At 33.4% G+C, this 16,692-nt stretch overlaps 1 protein-coding gene across 9 annotated transcripts in view; it reads left to right on the top strand.

Moving 5' to 3' along the window:
* Positions 1–5,860, top strand: part of Sntg1 (syntrophin gamma 1) — an 825,003-nt gene extending 819,143 nt beyond the window's left edge. For 5 of the 9 annotated variants that reach the window (XM_074068516.1, XM_074068515.1, XM_074068519.1 and 2 more), the window contains one exon: positions 2,162–5,859. In XM_074068516.1, coding sequence (XP_073924617.1) covers positions 2,162–2,320 — 159 coding nt within the window. In that variant the 3' untranslated portion in view covers positions 2,321–5,859. Of the gene's footprint in view, positions 1–2,161 lie in introns of all 9 variants that reach the window. The other 4 variants (XM_074068513.1, XM_074068514.1, XM_074068512.1 and 1 more) reach the window with 2 other exon arrangements.
* The last annotated feature ends 10,832 nt before the right edge of the window (positions 5,861–16,692 follow it).

The following is a 16,692-nucleotide window of genomic DNA, read 5'->3' on the forward strand; positions in this document are numbered from 1 at the left end:
CTGTGAATATTCTACAAGTAGATGAAAATGTAAGTCTCAGTACTCATTGAATTGGGTAAAAGAGCAGCAAATGTCTTCAGTGAGTTCACACAGAAGTGACCCCTGAAGTCCGTGGAATTGGATGTGCTTGGCAGAGCTGATCACTTAAGCAGACAAAGATGAGGAGACATTGGAACAGGGCCACCTGTGAATCCAACTGTCTGCTGCTGCTGCCTGGGATTGTTTCCTACTCCCCCTCCCCCACTGGGATCTAAAAATCTAAAGTCCAAATCAACATCAAAGGATTGACAAATAGTTGACAAGGTAGACAGGAAAAATTGAAAGCTTTAGTCTTTCTAAAAATGCCTGGATATTTAGAAACTTGACTTTTTTATAACTAAAATATAATCTCCAATTTAACAATGATGTAGATATTTTTGAGAAAAAGTTATTTGTTACAGTATTTTTTCCCAGTTACAATATTCAACAATACATCTCCTTATTAAAATTTGAATTGCATCTTTTTGTTGTTTTATTTTCAATAACACACAGGAATATCTCACATTTTCCAAAACTTTACAGCCCTTTCCATATCAGGTAGACTGAAAATGTATTGACACTGAAAGTATTCAAAATCTGCATGACAATTTAGCTGCTTGCACCAAAAGTGAATGGAGGATTTTCAGGGTCAGTGAAAGCAAGAGGAAAAACTCTAGTACAAATAGCATACCACTAACGTTACTAAAGTGAGCTATTAAAAATAAAGCATCTAAGATAATTATCATGGAGTTGCTAAAAAGCTTATTTTCTGTGGAAGCATTTTAGGGATGAGAATAGTTAAATGGATGGCTTTTACTGTTTTCTAGAATAAGTCACTATTGCCATAGGAAACTGACTACAACATACAGAAGGTTTGAAGATAACAAGCCTTCTTTTTGAGACAACATACTATAGCTTCTATGTTGTTTAGGTCTGCGAATATATATTATGCAATGTTGTACTCCTGTGATGACCTGAAAAAAAATTTCCTAGAATATTTTGTTTAAAAGATGTTCTGGTATATATGTAATATTACAATGAGTACTAGTTGATTGGATATTTAGTATTATTTTCCACTGCCCTGAACTGTAAATTACAAACACAATGAGTGGTCTGCAAATCAATTGTAATTTGACAGCATATATTACAAATAGATAATGAAATAACAAGGTTACCAGTAATTTCAAGGATTTATTATCCATTAATTATCATCATTGTGGAAAGTTCTGCATATTAACTTCATTAGGCACATTAATAAGTGTTCTTTCAATCATCCTTGAATTAAAGCATGCTTATGACACTAGTGCTGGTCTTTCATAAAAATGTTCATGATATCATCCTTTAAAATCTATCCTGAGCATTCTGAGCTTTGTCTTGGGATTTTTCAGATGCTCTGACATCATTTGTGGCTTGAATAAAAAACCTTTGTTTCCTATTTTTGTTGCAATATATATCATTTGGCTGTAACTGAAAGGTGAACTACAAATTTCCCTAAGTATATAACTGGGAAACATATTTCTAAAAATCCAGAATAAATTAGTGGATTGTATTTGATTTTTACTTTCTATTGTAAATATGCCATGTGCACCATTAAACAGCCACCTAAAACAATTATAACAAATGCATGAATTACTTTTGTAAGTGAACCATTTGGCTCCTAGTGCTACAAACATTCATTTTCCCTTGATTTCAGTAGCTGACGTTCATTTCCAATGCAGAGTCACTCATCCTAATGAACAGTGAAGAATGTTTTTATTCTCATGCATTTTATCATTTGAAACATGTATTAAAGATATAAAAATACTTTACATTAAGGTACTCCCAAGATTCTCTGAACTTACACATTATCAAAAGTAAGATTCAACTTAGTGGAATATATTTCTATGCAGTATTTGTCGACCCTGAAGTGACTTTCCTAGGTGATAAGAATACTTAGTCCTCCTGTCTCTTATCCATCATGTTGGGATACAAATTACCATGCAAAAAAGCCATTTCAATATTGACCAAAAATGTCTATATTATAATGTAGTTTCCATACATTATATGTCATTCATTCTGGATAGGTTTACTGCACTTGAAAAAAAAAGGTGTGGATATTATCAATTTTGTAAAGAGTTCTGACCTATTTCTCTTTCCCTTTCAGGAGTTGGAATTTTCAAATCTATTTGCTGTTCTTCACTGCATTCACTCATTTTTTGCTGCCAAAGTAGCTTGTTTGGACCCTCTATTTTTAGGCAATCAGGCTACTACTTCTGCTGCCTCCAGCTCTGCTACTACAAGCAAAGCAAAGTATACAACTTGACATACTGAGCTCTGTCTTGACACTTACCATGACTAAATAAACCAATAACCATATTCATCAAGTAAGAAATCTTGATGTCATCACATCAACAATGGAGACAGATTGAAATTTCAGCAGAATAAGGAAGGTCATGAGGCATCTCAAACATGTTTCTAATCAGGAAGATATCTGTAAATAATCCTAAATGAAAACTTGGCCAGTTTGTACCAGTATACTGCTTTCACCAAAAGTGGAGACAAAAAAGAATGGTATAAAGAAGTATGTAAATAATATAAAAATTGTAAGCTACCTATAAATAAAAATACCAATTAAATGGTTATTTCTGTATTTTAGATTATTTTGTATGACAGATACATATTGGGCCAAATCATGAACTAAAGCCCTATCATTGTGTTATGAGTGTAAAGAGGTTAAAAAAATGAAAGCAAGGAGCATGCAAAAAAAATCTCATCAGAACAAGGAAGTATTTTAATTTAGTGATGTGTATTTCTCCTCGTATTCTCTCATTCCATGGCTGTACACTGGCACTTGGTTCTGGTTATCTGATTGTAAATATTCTCAAGAATGGCATGAAGATAGCTATGTTGGCCTATGATAGACACAGTATGCAATGAACTGTTTCTCCCTGGGATTGCCATTATGCAATGGTTTTTCTTAACTGCCAGTGTCAATCAAATATGCCAAAATCTATTATGGAAAAATTCATGAATCTCTTGATCTGCACTTCATTTTAAACAGATTTATATTTTACTTAATGAGATTTATTATCAAATTAAAGTCTTATAAATTTTCAGTGACCCCAAAAACTTGTAGAGAAATACCAACAAACATGGTGTAAGAGACAAAGATTTTCAACCTAAATCTACTGATGATCTGAGATGCCCCAACAAAAGAATCTCAAAGGCATTATTGATGTTATCTAAACAAGCTTTCCATCTGAGCACTATTTTATGAGAAAATAAGATTTGAAAATAAATGTCCAAGTGTCATAAAGAATGATTTCAAGTAATCCCAAATTAGTTGAGTTATATTAGGGATCTTGTTTTAGGATTATTAGGACTATAAAAGTGGAGAACTAGAAATTTGAAAGCCTTGGAGGTATGCACCCCGACTCAGAGGTCAAGTACTACACAGCTAGCTACATAACGTGGAAAACATTCTCGCTCCTTCACACATCCTTATTGATGTCTGCTTTTAAGCAATTTGCTGCTTTTTAAAAAGTTATAATAAAAAGGTTTTTATTGACACACACCTTTATAAGTAAATCAAATACTATGCTTCCTTTCAAGAGGGATGAAGCATGTTATAAACAGCCAAATTTTCTTAAGTAGGAAAGAAAAAAGCCACTCAAGATTCAAAAAGGAAACAAAACTATTTGTTTAAAGAACACATACCATTGAATGAAATGAATATCAAGGTATTTTCATAATCATTATGAATTTTAATACATTTTTCTTTGGATTAATTACTAAATGCATCCAATTGAAAAGAAATAGTGGTTCCTAACTGGACTGAGAAAGCGTTAAGTTGGATCTGACCAAAAGGACCATGGCAAATAGGATTAATTAAGTTTTAATATATTTTGTTTTGCCCATACTGTTGAATCCATACCCATAATTAGGATAGCACATCAGAATTATTCCTTATCACATTGGTCAATCATAACAGTCATAGTAGAATTTGAAATCCATTCAAATATGACTTCAGAAAGTCATTTCTGAACTTATGGATAGAGTAAAGAGAGGCATCATCCACCTTAGGATCCTAAGCACTGCAAAACGATTTATTATAGAAAGTCTGCTACTCATTAGACTTGAATCTCAGTGTACCCCATATTGGGGTTAGATCAATGTGCTCGCAGCATGACGATCTGGTCTGTAGGCAACAGGAAATGGGCTAGATATCAAAAAACAACATACAAATAAATAAATGAAAATAACTTTTAAAATGTTAATAAAATGATACAGAATCAGTAAAATTAATGTCAAACTTTATAAAGAATCTATTTTAAAGTATAATAACCAATTTAATTAAATGATCTGTTTCTTACATCACAAAAATTTAGCTTGTGCTCACGTACCTGATGACAGCAAGTGTACACAATGGGTACATATGAACATGTGGCTCCTTGTCTAACGTGCACAGGACATAGATGCATGCACATATACACATACGTGTACATATAGGATAAAATGCTGACCCTAAACTATATTGAAAAATGGTTCAAATACATACACTTAATGTACTTTTTGTTGTAAATTGTTGCTTGAATTAAAACCTATGACAATATCCTTATTGTTATATTTTTGATACTGTTGGTAAAATAAAAAAATTAAAAAACCCACCAAGCCTAAATTGCTATTTGACAAGATCAGTGGAATAACTACCAATTAGAAAAATACCATTCTGATTTTTGTCAGAGTAACACTTCACAATTAGTGCATTCCCTACACCATGATTAACTTATTATGACTTGGACTACTTGAGCGAGAAAGTTTAGAAATGAACAGAAATGCTCCTAGATTTCTATTTCTCATGCAATTTAGGTTTAGCCATCTTAGATTTGTTTATTGAATCCTGGATTGTGCGTTGAGCACAGCTGCACAGCAGGATGCTTGATTATGTGTTAATTCCTCCAGTGCCTTGGTATAGGGTGTTTGCTTGCCTGAGTGCGTGCTTGTGTGAATGAGTGTGTACGTGTGTAATTGTTCAAGGGTTCCTCATAGTCCACATGGTGCAAGCTCAAAAGGCCATACTATAGGTATTTTGGTCATAGAAGGGAATTCAAAATCATCTAAAAACTGATGCCATAATAATGTCTTTTGCCTGATAAAGAATAACAAATCATTTAAGGTGAAGTACATTAGAGCAGGGCATTTTCAATTTGTTATATTGCAACAAGTATTTATTTAAAAATATTTTAACAGATGGTTAAATGTAAAGTATTCCCAATACTTACCATCTAATCTTATTTTTAAAGGGAGAAAAATCAGCTAGTCATTTCTTGCCTATATTTCAGGCTTGAGCCAATTTATTGCTTTAAAGCCTTCACTCATAAAACTGTCATTCAGCAGAAAGTAAAGCAATTACTTGAAAATAAATGCCAGGACCATATTAGCAAGCAGCAGAGAAATCTTCCTTTGTGTGCATTAGTTTATGGGTCCTCATACTTCCTTCATTTACAGTGACAAAGTTTGTTCATAAACATTGTCTGTGTTGAATGCTGGATCTAAAAGTTTGACTTATTACTGAGGAAAAGTAATAATCCTAAAAGTAATTTAAAATTACTGCTTGAAATGAGTGGTGTGGAGAAGCTTTAAAAGTACAAGGACAATCTTGTGCTTAACTTTTTAAGGTAAGTGTAGATGTTCCAATATTAATAATAAACATTTTGCTACTCTCAATACTATTGTATTTATGACCTTTCCTTAAGGAATCACTTTATCTGTACCTCTAAAATCATTGTTTATAATTAATTCTTATTATCTAACACTTTAAAATCATGTCATCACTTTGCACATTATAATTTACTTTGGAAGATAAATAAAAAATTATAAATATTATATATTTTATACATATTAAAATGCAATGAAAATTCAAGAAATATGAAATGTAAATATATTTATTTCATTTTTAATTGTTTTGTTGGATGTTTGTAAAATGTAAATTAATATCTATGACAAAAATTTGTCACTTTGTTCTTTCAGTTCATTAATGTACTACTAACAAAACTGTATCTTTTTTAATGAAGCATACTGGAAAATAAAAACAATTGCTTTTTACTACATCTGTTTTTTTTCATTTTCTTAGCTTTGTTTTGTAAGTTGCATATATGTTTACATCATGATCCTCAGAAACTGCCCACCAGGCAGCATGGACCATTTGGAACATGATCTGCTCTGGTTCATCAATATTTTTGAAAATTTCATATCTGACCTTCAAAAGATCCCAAAGACTGAACAAAGATGCTAAGTGCTGTAATACTTAAACAACCAAAGAGTTACAACTTTTGAAAGCAAGACAAGGTGAATGTCTGTATAATGGTCTATTGAGAAATGAATGTATGCCGAGAGGGAGAGGCCTGTGCTCAGTGGACATCATTATCTTGTCATTAGTGACTGAGGAACTATTCAGCAAGGTGAATTCTACAGACCACAGCTGTCTTTCAGGTAATTGCAGTGCTCACAGAAATCACAAGAACAATTCTGATTTTATATTATCCATGTTACTAAATGAATACTTTTACCTTCTCTTGCTTTTGTGTTCACATTTTGCTTTGACAAACAAAAAATAAAAACAAGCCTCCACTGAAAAAAATAGAGCATGCCTATTATTTAAATTATTAAAAGTACAAAGGAAAATAAAGTGATATCATATTAAATCTAATCCACTAAAATAAACACAGCTCATTTAGATGAATATTTTACTATGCATATTCCTTTGTTTATATAGATACAAAAAGGAAGCACATTCACATACAAATATGTAGACTTAATTGATTTTATAAAAGTACCCAATACTGGGTGTAACTCAGTGATAGAGCACTTGCTTCCTCAGCACAAGGCTTTGGCTTTGAGCTTCATCACTGCAAAAAAATTAAAAGAAATAAATAAAAATAAAAATACTCCAATAAATATAACATAAAATGAAAAAATTTTGTTTGGAGAAAATATATGAACAAAATTGACAAAATGCTTATTATTTAGATCGAATGAGTATAAATGACTTGCTACAGAAAATTTACGCTTTTTAAAAGAAAACTGCATATTAGCAGAAGGTGGAATTATGCATAAATGTTAAAAGGGCCATGGGTTATATTCTCAAGAATATATTTTTAAATTTTAAGCTAAAATTCTGAATATAGAAGAAATACTTGTTTCAGAGTCTCAGTACCACTTGGTTTGTCACTCTTTTCCTCCCCGTGCAGTTTAAATTCCCATTAACCTCATGACTGATAACACTGAGTATCTTGTCATATGCTAGTCCATCATACAATTATTGTTTCCTGGTGAAGTGTCTCTTCAAATCATTGAATATTGAACCACTTTTGTTTAATCACATTGTTTTCCTATTGAGTGTTGAGAAAGCTCATAGTCTGGAAACAAGACCTTTAGAAGTTCCTCACAAATATTTTTAACGAATGTTAGACTTCTTTTCATTGTCTTAGAAGTACTTTTTTGAAAACAGATGATCTTGATAAAGTATATTTCAGGTTTTTTGTAAGTGATTTCTTTTTTGCATAAAATAAAATTTCTTCCTTAGAACTATTTTCATAGCTATAGATCACAAAGATTGTCTCCTGTATTCATTTCATGTAGTTTTATAATTTTAGGTTAATTTTTATATAGAACTAAATTGTTCTTTTTTTGTTTTGGAGATGAATATACAGTTATACCAACAACGTTTGTTAAAACTATACATTTATATCGAATTGCCTTTCAAACTTTGTCAAAAATTTAATGGGTTATATGTGTGTGGGTCTATTTGTCAATTACTTTTTTCCATTGATCTATTTTTCTAACCCTTCTCAAATGCCATTCTTTCTTAATTAATGAAATTTTATATTGTCAAAAATTAGTTTTCTCTCTGCAGCCCTAATCTTCAAAATTGTTTTGATTATTCTAGTTCCTCTGAATTTCAATCTTTAGAATCAGCTGGTCAAATTCAATAAGGATTTCTTCTGATCTTAGATTTGAATCATGCTGGTGTCCATATGAGCTTGGAATGAATTGAGTTCTTAATAATATTGAGTATTACAATCCATGAACACATCACATCCCTCCATTTATACAGATTTTTTCATTGCTTTTATTTGTGCTTTGAATTTTTTTCTCACAAATGTGTACATGTTCTATTAGGCATCATGTTATTGGTGTTTTCATAGATGGTAATTTTTACATTTCAATAGACAAAAGTTCCTTGCTTATATATAAAAATACAGTTGAAAGGGATGGGTATTGTGGTGCATACCTGTGATTCCAGTACTCAAGAGGCTGAAGCAGACTGATTATTATTGTCAACCAGACTGAAGTACATACTGAGATCCCATCTCAAAAAACAGAGACTGTTGAAGTAACTCAGTGGCAGAGCATTTGGCAAGACCCTTCATTAAATCTCCATTCACACACACACACACACACACACACACACACACACACACAAAGATATGGTCAACTTGTATCCCAAAACCTTGCTAAATTTATTTTTTAATTCTAATGTCTTTTTTAATAGATTCTTTAAGATCTTCTACATAGATAGTAATGTCATCTTCAGTAGAGACAATTTTTCTTCCTTTCTATAGTAAAATTTTAATTTCACGTTCCATCCATACTGCAAAAGTTACAACCTCCAGTTCAACACTAGAGCACTGTTGAGAGTGTAAACGGCCTTGATTCAATCATCTATTGTGGAATATTTTGTAAGCTGTGGGGTTCTAGTAAGTGCCCTTAATCAGAGGAAGCAAGTTCTGATTTATTCCTGACAAGTGGAGAAGTTTTATCATGACTAGATGTTGCAGGATTTTCCTACATCAGTAAAAGAATGACATTATTTTTGTATTATAAATATTTATTTATTTTCAAATATTGAGCCATCTTTTCATTGCTGGTTTAAATCTACATGGGGAGGATATATTGTCTACTTCTTTTGCATTTAATGTGGTTTATTCCCTTCATTTTGTTGTGATTAACTTCTCAGTAAATCTTTTCTTCTAAGTGGATTCTATTCCTGATCCCTTTCTTTATGTCCTAAATGTTCTATAACCACCTCTGCCCTATGTTTACTCAATTTTTCCTGTCTGCTGTTAGAGGCAGCTTCAACCAGCTTTAGAGTTTTATTGACATGAGTTAGATACTATTCCTCATGTCCGACACACTCCAAGGACCAACTTTCAAATTAAGCATTTTGTTGATTTTCTGAATCTATGCTCTCACAGTGGTTTATGGGTAGGAGAAGCAACAAATTACCATGTTGGGCAGAGTAAGAGAATTACAATTGCAGTGCTTCTCCTACGGTGGAAATTGAATATGGACAAGTATAGTGAAAAGGCAAGAAATATACTCTTGCAATGTAAATTTCATTTAAGGAAAATATTGTGGACTGCAGATGCAATTCAGTGATAGTGCACTTGCCTAGCACATGCCTGGCTTTGGGGTTTATCTCCAATACTGAAAAAAAAAGTACACAGAAGATGTCACAATAAAAAGTTTAGACTTAAAGGGATGTATGAGTTGGCTAATACAAATAAAGACGTTACAAATATGACCTAAGTGGCCATTAATCAAACAGCTCCATGAAAGCTGCTAGGTTTGCTTATTACATTCTCTCATTTTTATCTATTTAGGAGATAAGGAGTTGAAATGGATATATATAGATCATTTTTCACAGCATAAGCTAACTATTTCTATTGCACCCCAACACCCATAGAAGCAAAAGAAATTTGTGGTCCAGTGGGTATGGATCATCCACTGTGTTATCATTCACAGAGTATTGGGTGAAGTTCTTATAAATTCCCCAATAGTACAGAAGTGTTCTCTAGTCTAGTCACTGAACACTATGGGGAGGAAGAGGTCAGTCCCTTTACAATCCTAAAATGTCTCTGAGGAGGAAGAAGTCTTCACTACCTTGGTGATAAGATAATGTATTCCTAAGTTCAAAAATAATCCAATCTACCATTTTATCTTAACTGGTATATTTAAATGCTGCAATTATTTTGTAACTTGTGATATAGTGGAAATTAAGTTTGTGGAGTTTAAGCTTTTGCTTCTTATGTGACCTTTTATTTCTTCAAAATATTTGTAGCATCCCTGCTTTTTGAGTGTAAATTAAACATTTATTTTAGGTTTTCATGTGGGTTTATTTGCAGTGTTCCTGAGTGTATGTGTTTGTATAACCTTTTTGTTGAGTGCTCTAGGGAATACATAGTATCTGCATAAATTATGTTTGTTTTTATTGTTATTGACCCGATGAAGTAAAATGTAGAAATTTTTCCTTCTTTACAATCCTCCACTCATGTCCCTTTATAGTATAATTAAGTATTGAACATCATCTGACAGGATTATAAGTTTTGATCCAATCACTATACTTAATTTAAGGTACTCAAAACAGTAAACTAAGACTACTTTATTGAATCCTATTTTCCTCTTACTACTGTTCTTTCTTACTTCACAATGTTCCAAGATTACTCACAAGTTGGTTTTCCTTCATCTCAGAATGTTACTTTCCCTTTTCTTCCCAAATAATATTTCCACTGACATAAGTTTGTGAGATGACAATTCTTTTCTTTTAGTACTTGAAAAATGTTATGGTACCTCCTTTTGTGGTTTCTGAAATGAAATATTAATTTCATAGTACTAGATTTTTTGTTTTTTTGCTCTTCTACAAGTAAAGTGTCCCTTCTCACTGCTTTCAAGTTTTCTGTGTCTTCTATTGGACAATACAAGTGTTTTGACTTCAACATAATTTGACTATGATATTTTGTCATAGATTTTTATTGGTTTTATCCTATATGGGCTCATTCAGATACCTGGACCAAGAGTTGTATATATTTTACAAATTTGACCAGTTTTCAACCATTATTTTCTTCAGATTTTTCTTTTCAAGTGCTGGTGTTCAAGCCCAATACCTCTTTTACATGCTAGCACTTAACAACTGAGCTATAACCCAAGCCTGCTTTCTTCAAATACTTTTTTAATCCCACCCTGTATTTTCTTTCCTTTCACATTTCCCACAACACAAGTATTACATATTTTCTTTTGTAAGCCAATACATTCTGAAAACTTTTCACTTTTTTTTCTAGTCTATTTTCTCTCTCTTGATTAGTTTTCCTCATTTCTACTTTCCTATATGGACTTCCATCAATTCCTACAGTTTTCTAAATATTTTGTTAGTTTGTTCCTTTCCAGATCATGATCCTAAAAGCATGGTTTTCTTGGGAAATTGTTATTGGTACTCATTGATGACCTAGATTGGAGATTTCTCTGTTCCCAGTCTGAGATAGATGAAACTATAAGAAAACTCAGGGAACTCACAGCTATTTTTTTCCTCAGGTCCTAAGTTCCCAAGCAGGTTTGCAATCCTTCATCTTTCCTTTCATGCAGTCAGGAAAGTTGCATTAATATCCAGTTTATTTTGCAAACCCTTTGTTTAATCTTGTGAAAACTAATATGCTGTTTTCCTTAAATACAAAAAGGAGTTAGTAAGATGTAATTCACATGTCTTTTTGATGAGTTTAGGAAGGAATGGTGTCAGGGCAAGCTCTGTTGAAAAATTGACACTTATAATGAACTACAAAGTATGAACAGAAGCTACCTATGCAGATTAGTAGAAGAGTTTCCAAGTGGAGGCCACTTCAGGTTCAAAGATTCTGTGCAGAAATGAGCATGGAGCAACTGAGAACTAAAAGAAATCTGGAGAGATTGAACCAGTGTACATAGGGACAGGACCCACAGGAACTGGGAGGGGCCGTTGATATTAAGGCCAATGCCAGTAGATGTGCCTGCTTTCCTGGTGCTTTGTCCATGGCAGAACTCTATTGCTATTGTATTATTAAACAACTCTGGATGTTATATCCCTAAATAAAAAGAATATATACCCTGGAAGCAAGCCAGTGAACTTGGGACATCAAAGAAGAGAAGACATACTGTGAAACAAAGGATAAGTCAGGAGAATTCATAAGTCCAAATTTTTTTGACCTCTGCTCCAATTCAATCACTTCTCTAGCGCCCTCCACTTCCACTTATTACTGAGAGTGCAAATATATTAGCTTCTATTAGTTTAAATTCATTTAGATATGTTTTATCCTATATTTCTCTTAGTTTTTTGGAACTTATGGAATAAGAAGTTTGATAATGCAGATAAGGATAATATTATTTTGAAGGATGTTAGACAAAAGTAAGCCAGAAAGGCTTGAGAGGGATCATCAGGAAACAGCAGACATTGCCTAAATATGCAGACTCCAGGAAGATCACAGCAAGGAGTGGGAGGAAAGGAGGTACACTTCATGGTCATTAAAGTCATTTTCTAGTGGCCTTTCTGAATCCAGTCATGGACTTGGGCTTCTCATAATTTCTATAACCTTTTGCACTTGGGCTCTTTGGGAATGATAACCGGAAACTCAGTGGGCAAAAATGCCTGCCTGCCAATTTCATACTACCAAATGTAGCTGAAAAATATTCAGTCACAAAAACGAATGGAGAACTCCTCAACGCTAAAGAATGAATGACTCGAAAATAGTGTTCTATTTGAAAGAATCCACAAAGGTCACATATTATAGCACTGCATTTGTATGATGTCTTCCATTGACTAATACACTGAGAGAGAACAAGATCAATACACGGAGAGAGAACAAGCATCAATGGTTTTCAGGAACTGGGGTGGGGGGCTGAGGATGGAAATGTGGAAATACTGCATAATGGCTAAGGGATTTTACTTTGGAACAATGGAAATAGCTTGAAACTAGAAAAAGATGTTGATTATGACTAAGAATTTACCAAATGCCACTGATCTGTTCACCTTAAAATAGTTAATTATATGTTATATGAATTTCACTTCTATAAATTATTTTTAAACAGAGCAATTGGTTATCATTTACATTTCCTGTGGAAAAGTTTATAGTGAGTTACAAGAAACTAGCATACAGTAGAGTTTTAGAATATAACTCATTCACTGCTAGAAATGTCTACATAAAGGGAATGGCAGTGAGATATAAGAATAGATGAGGTGGTGATTTGGGGCAAAGGTCTGCAAAACATATAATGGAGAAAAGACAGCCTCTTCACCAAATGCTGAAGCTAGATCTCTGTCTTTCACCTTGTACAAATATCAATTCAAAGCAGATCAAGAACCGTAATATATGACATGAAACTAGTGTAGGAGAGAGCAGGGAACACATAGGAATGGGCAGTTACTTCCTAAATAGAACACCAATGGCTCAGCAATTAAGAGTAAAGGTTGACAAATGGGACTACATGAAAATAAAATGCTTCTGCACAATAAAGGAAATTGTCACTAGATTGAAAAGGCTGCCCACTAAATAGGAGAAAATCTTTGCCAGCTATACATCTGATGAGGTATTAATAACCAGAATTTACAGGGTTCAAAAAACCAAGTTCCCAAAGAATCAATGACCCAATGAAGGAATGGGCAAATGAACTGAACAGAAATTTTCTTAAAGGAAGAAATAAAAATGGCCAAAAACACACATGAAGAAAAGTTTAACATTCCTGACAATAAAGGAAATGCAAATCGAAACATTTAGATTCTACCTTACGCCTGTTAGAATGGCTACCATCAAAAACACAAACAACAAATGTTGGCAAGGATGGGGGGAAAAAGAAACCCTCATACACCATGGGAATGCAAATTAGTGCAACCACTAAGCAAGTTCTATGGAGGCTCCTCAAAAATCTAAAAATATGATCCAGAAATACCACTCCTAGACATATATCTGAAGGAATATAAATCAGAATATAATAAAGACACTTGCACATACATGTTTATTGCAGTATTATTCACAACAGCCAAGCTATGGAAACAGTTCAGATATACTACAATTGATGAATGGATATGAAAATGTGCTATGTATTTACAATGGAATTTTATTCAGTATAAAGAAGACTGAAATTTTGTCATTTGCAGGTAAATGGATGGAACTGGAGAACATCATTTTTAATGAAGTTAGGCAGGCTCAGGAAGACAAAAGTCACATGTTTTCTCTCATATATGGAAGATATATCCAAATACAAGTACAAGCATTTTATATATATAGCAAGTTTCCAATGGTATAACTGTTAGAGGAGACTAAGGGAGGAGGAAAAGAAGAAAAGAATGATAGAAAATAAATAACATTGAAATGCATTCACATCTGTATTAGAGCAAGACAGTGAAATGCACTGAAACCTGTGAACAAATACACGGTATGGGAAAAAATAAGGAAAAATAATAGAGTTTGAGTGACTAAAGTACAATATATTTACAGGTAAAATCTAAGGCAAACCCCACTGAACAATGAGCAGATAAACAATGAAGGACAGTAAAATGAAATAGGTCATGTAAATGAAGAGAGTAAAGGAGGGTGAATAAGGTTGAAGTACTTTCTATACATCCATGAATAGAGAACACTGAAATCTATTGAAGTCATTTTAAAAAAATAGACTGGGGAAAGAAGGAAGAGATGAACCAAACCAGGGTACAACATATGCATGCATGAAAATGTCTCAAGGAAACTCCCTATATAACTATCATATACTAATAAAAATGTTTTAAAAAATTAAAACCTAAGCCAACCTGGCCCAGCAAGACAAACAATAAGTCTGTATTTTTTTTCTCTAGGACATGAAGGAGTTAAAATAATGACAAGGTTTGTTGAAAAAAAGAAAAAAAGAAAGAAAGAAAAACAACAGATTAGGTGGAATGATCCCAGCAAAGGAGCCATGACAGTGCAATCATTTTGGGGAATGACACAATTTTGTTCCAGAGCACAATTCTTTGGACCCTGTTGCAAATCACATCTGTGAATCTCATGGCTGAACTTTCAGAATCAATTATAAATGTCACCATGGCATATTCAGGGTTATTTGCCTCTGAGTTATTGGTTTCACTTATTTATTGAATGAAATTACTAATCCAAGAAGAGAAGAGTTGAGTAGTTTGGTTTATCCTGAAAATTCTTAAGAAAGCTGGTTGCTGCTGGATAGCTGAGATGTGTACTCTCTGGATGTCATTCTGATTATTTTCATTTTTCAGTATGCATTACACCAAATGGTAAGTGAAATCCTATGTACCTCTCTACTACATATTTTTTCTCATTTTATGGATTGATGATTATATGATTAGCAGCTCCATATAAGAGAAAACTCCCCTAAGTAAATATTTTGGAAAACTGAAGTAATTACATCAGGATAATCACTAAAAGAGTGTAATGTCATGTTTCTAAATTCTGAGCAAACCCCAAATTTGGTTTGTGTTTTCAGTAACATCATTTCATTCAATGATACTGTTCTTTAAACCCCTGCTCTCTTCTGGGCACAATGCTAGGAGGTGGTTATACAGCACTACACATAGTAGACTCAGTCTTGATCTTCACAAAAATTGAAGTTTTACAGGGAAGATGATAAATTAGAGCTACAATAGCCCTAAAGGTGGTCAGGTTCCTAGCATATGACAGAAAGAATGCAGCGCTTCTGAGGGCAGGGCAGGAGGAACTAGCTCTACTGTAAAGATTTTGAGGTGTTTTAATATTGCTCTGAGTGTGAATTTCACCAGCTCTTCTCATCAACAGCAGCAGTGACCAAAACTAACATTGACCTAGGAGGGATCCAAGACAGCCAAAGTGTCTGAAGACAGAGCAAGGCAAGAACATGACCATGAGTGGCACTCTCCATTAAGCAGGTAAGCAAGTGTCCAGGAGCCAGGTCAGCAGAGCATGACTGGTAACACATATAACTGCTTCTGGAAATTTTCCATGAGCCTTTAAAATTTAAGAGGGAATGTGGAAGACATGCAGAATTTGGTATAAAAAAGTCATAATTATTGATATTATAAGATTAAACACATAACTGTGGAACAATATTAAAAAATTTAGAGATAGTGGATGATGTATAAAAATATATAGAAATGATAAAAGTGACCCCAAGGATAACTAGGAAATATCATCTAAAATTTAAAGATACATAATTTGCCCTACAACTTATATATTTCCAGGCCATTTAAAATTAAATATTGAAGGCCAGGTAAAGTAGTGTATGTCTGTAATCCTAGCTAGTCAGGGGGCTAGCCAAATGCAAAAATATGAGAACTTACCTGAAAAATAAACTAAAGCAAAAAGGGCTGGGGGGTATGGCTCAAATGTAGAGTTTGTCTTGCAGGCTAGAACCCCTGAATTCAAATTCCAGTACTGCCAAATATTTAAGTACTCACAAGTGACACCAGCATATTAAATGACATGACCGTACCACTCAAAGGTATTGAAACTAAGAAATAAATCCAAACGATCATTCTATTATGAGGATAACAGAACAGAACCAGTAAGATATCTAGGCTGGGTGTGGTGGTGCACATCTGTGATCCCAGCCACTCAGGGGGCAAATATAAGGGATCACGGGATGGAGGAGAGTTCAGAAAACGTTAGTGAAACACCATCTCAAAAACAAAACTTTTTGAAATGGCTCAAGTGGTAAAGCACTTGCCTAATACATAGAAGACCTTGGATTTGTTTTGTAGTACAAAACAAAACAAAATACCTGTCTCTATCTATCCATATATCAACCTATCCATCATTCTATCTATCTATCTATCTATCTATCTATCTATCTATCTATCTATCTTTCTATCATCTATCATCTATCTGTCATCTATCATCTGTCTATTGCTCT

The sequence above is a fragment of the Castor canadensis genome, chromosome 3 (genome assembly GCF_047511655.1).
Source record: "Castor canadensis chromosome 3, mCasCan1.hap1v2, whole genome shotgun sequence".
Lineage (NCBI taxonomy): Eukaryota > Metazoa > Chordata > Mammalia > Rodentia > Castoridae > Castor > Castor canadensis.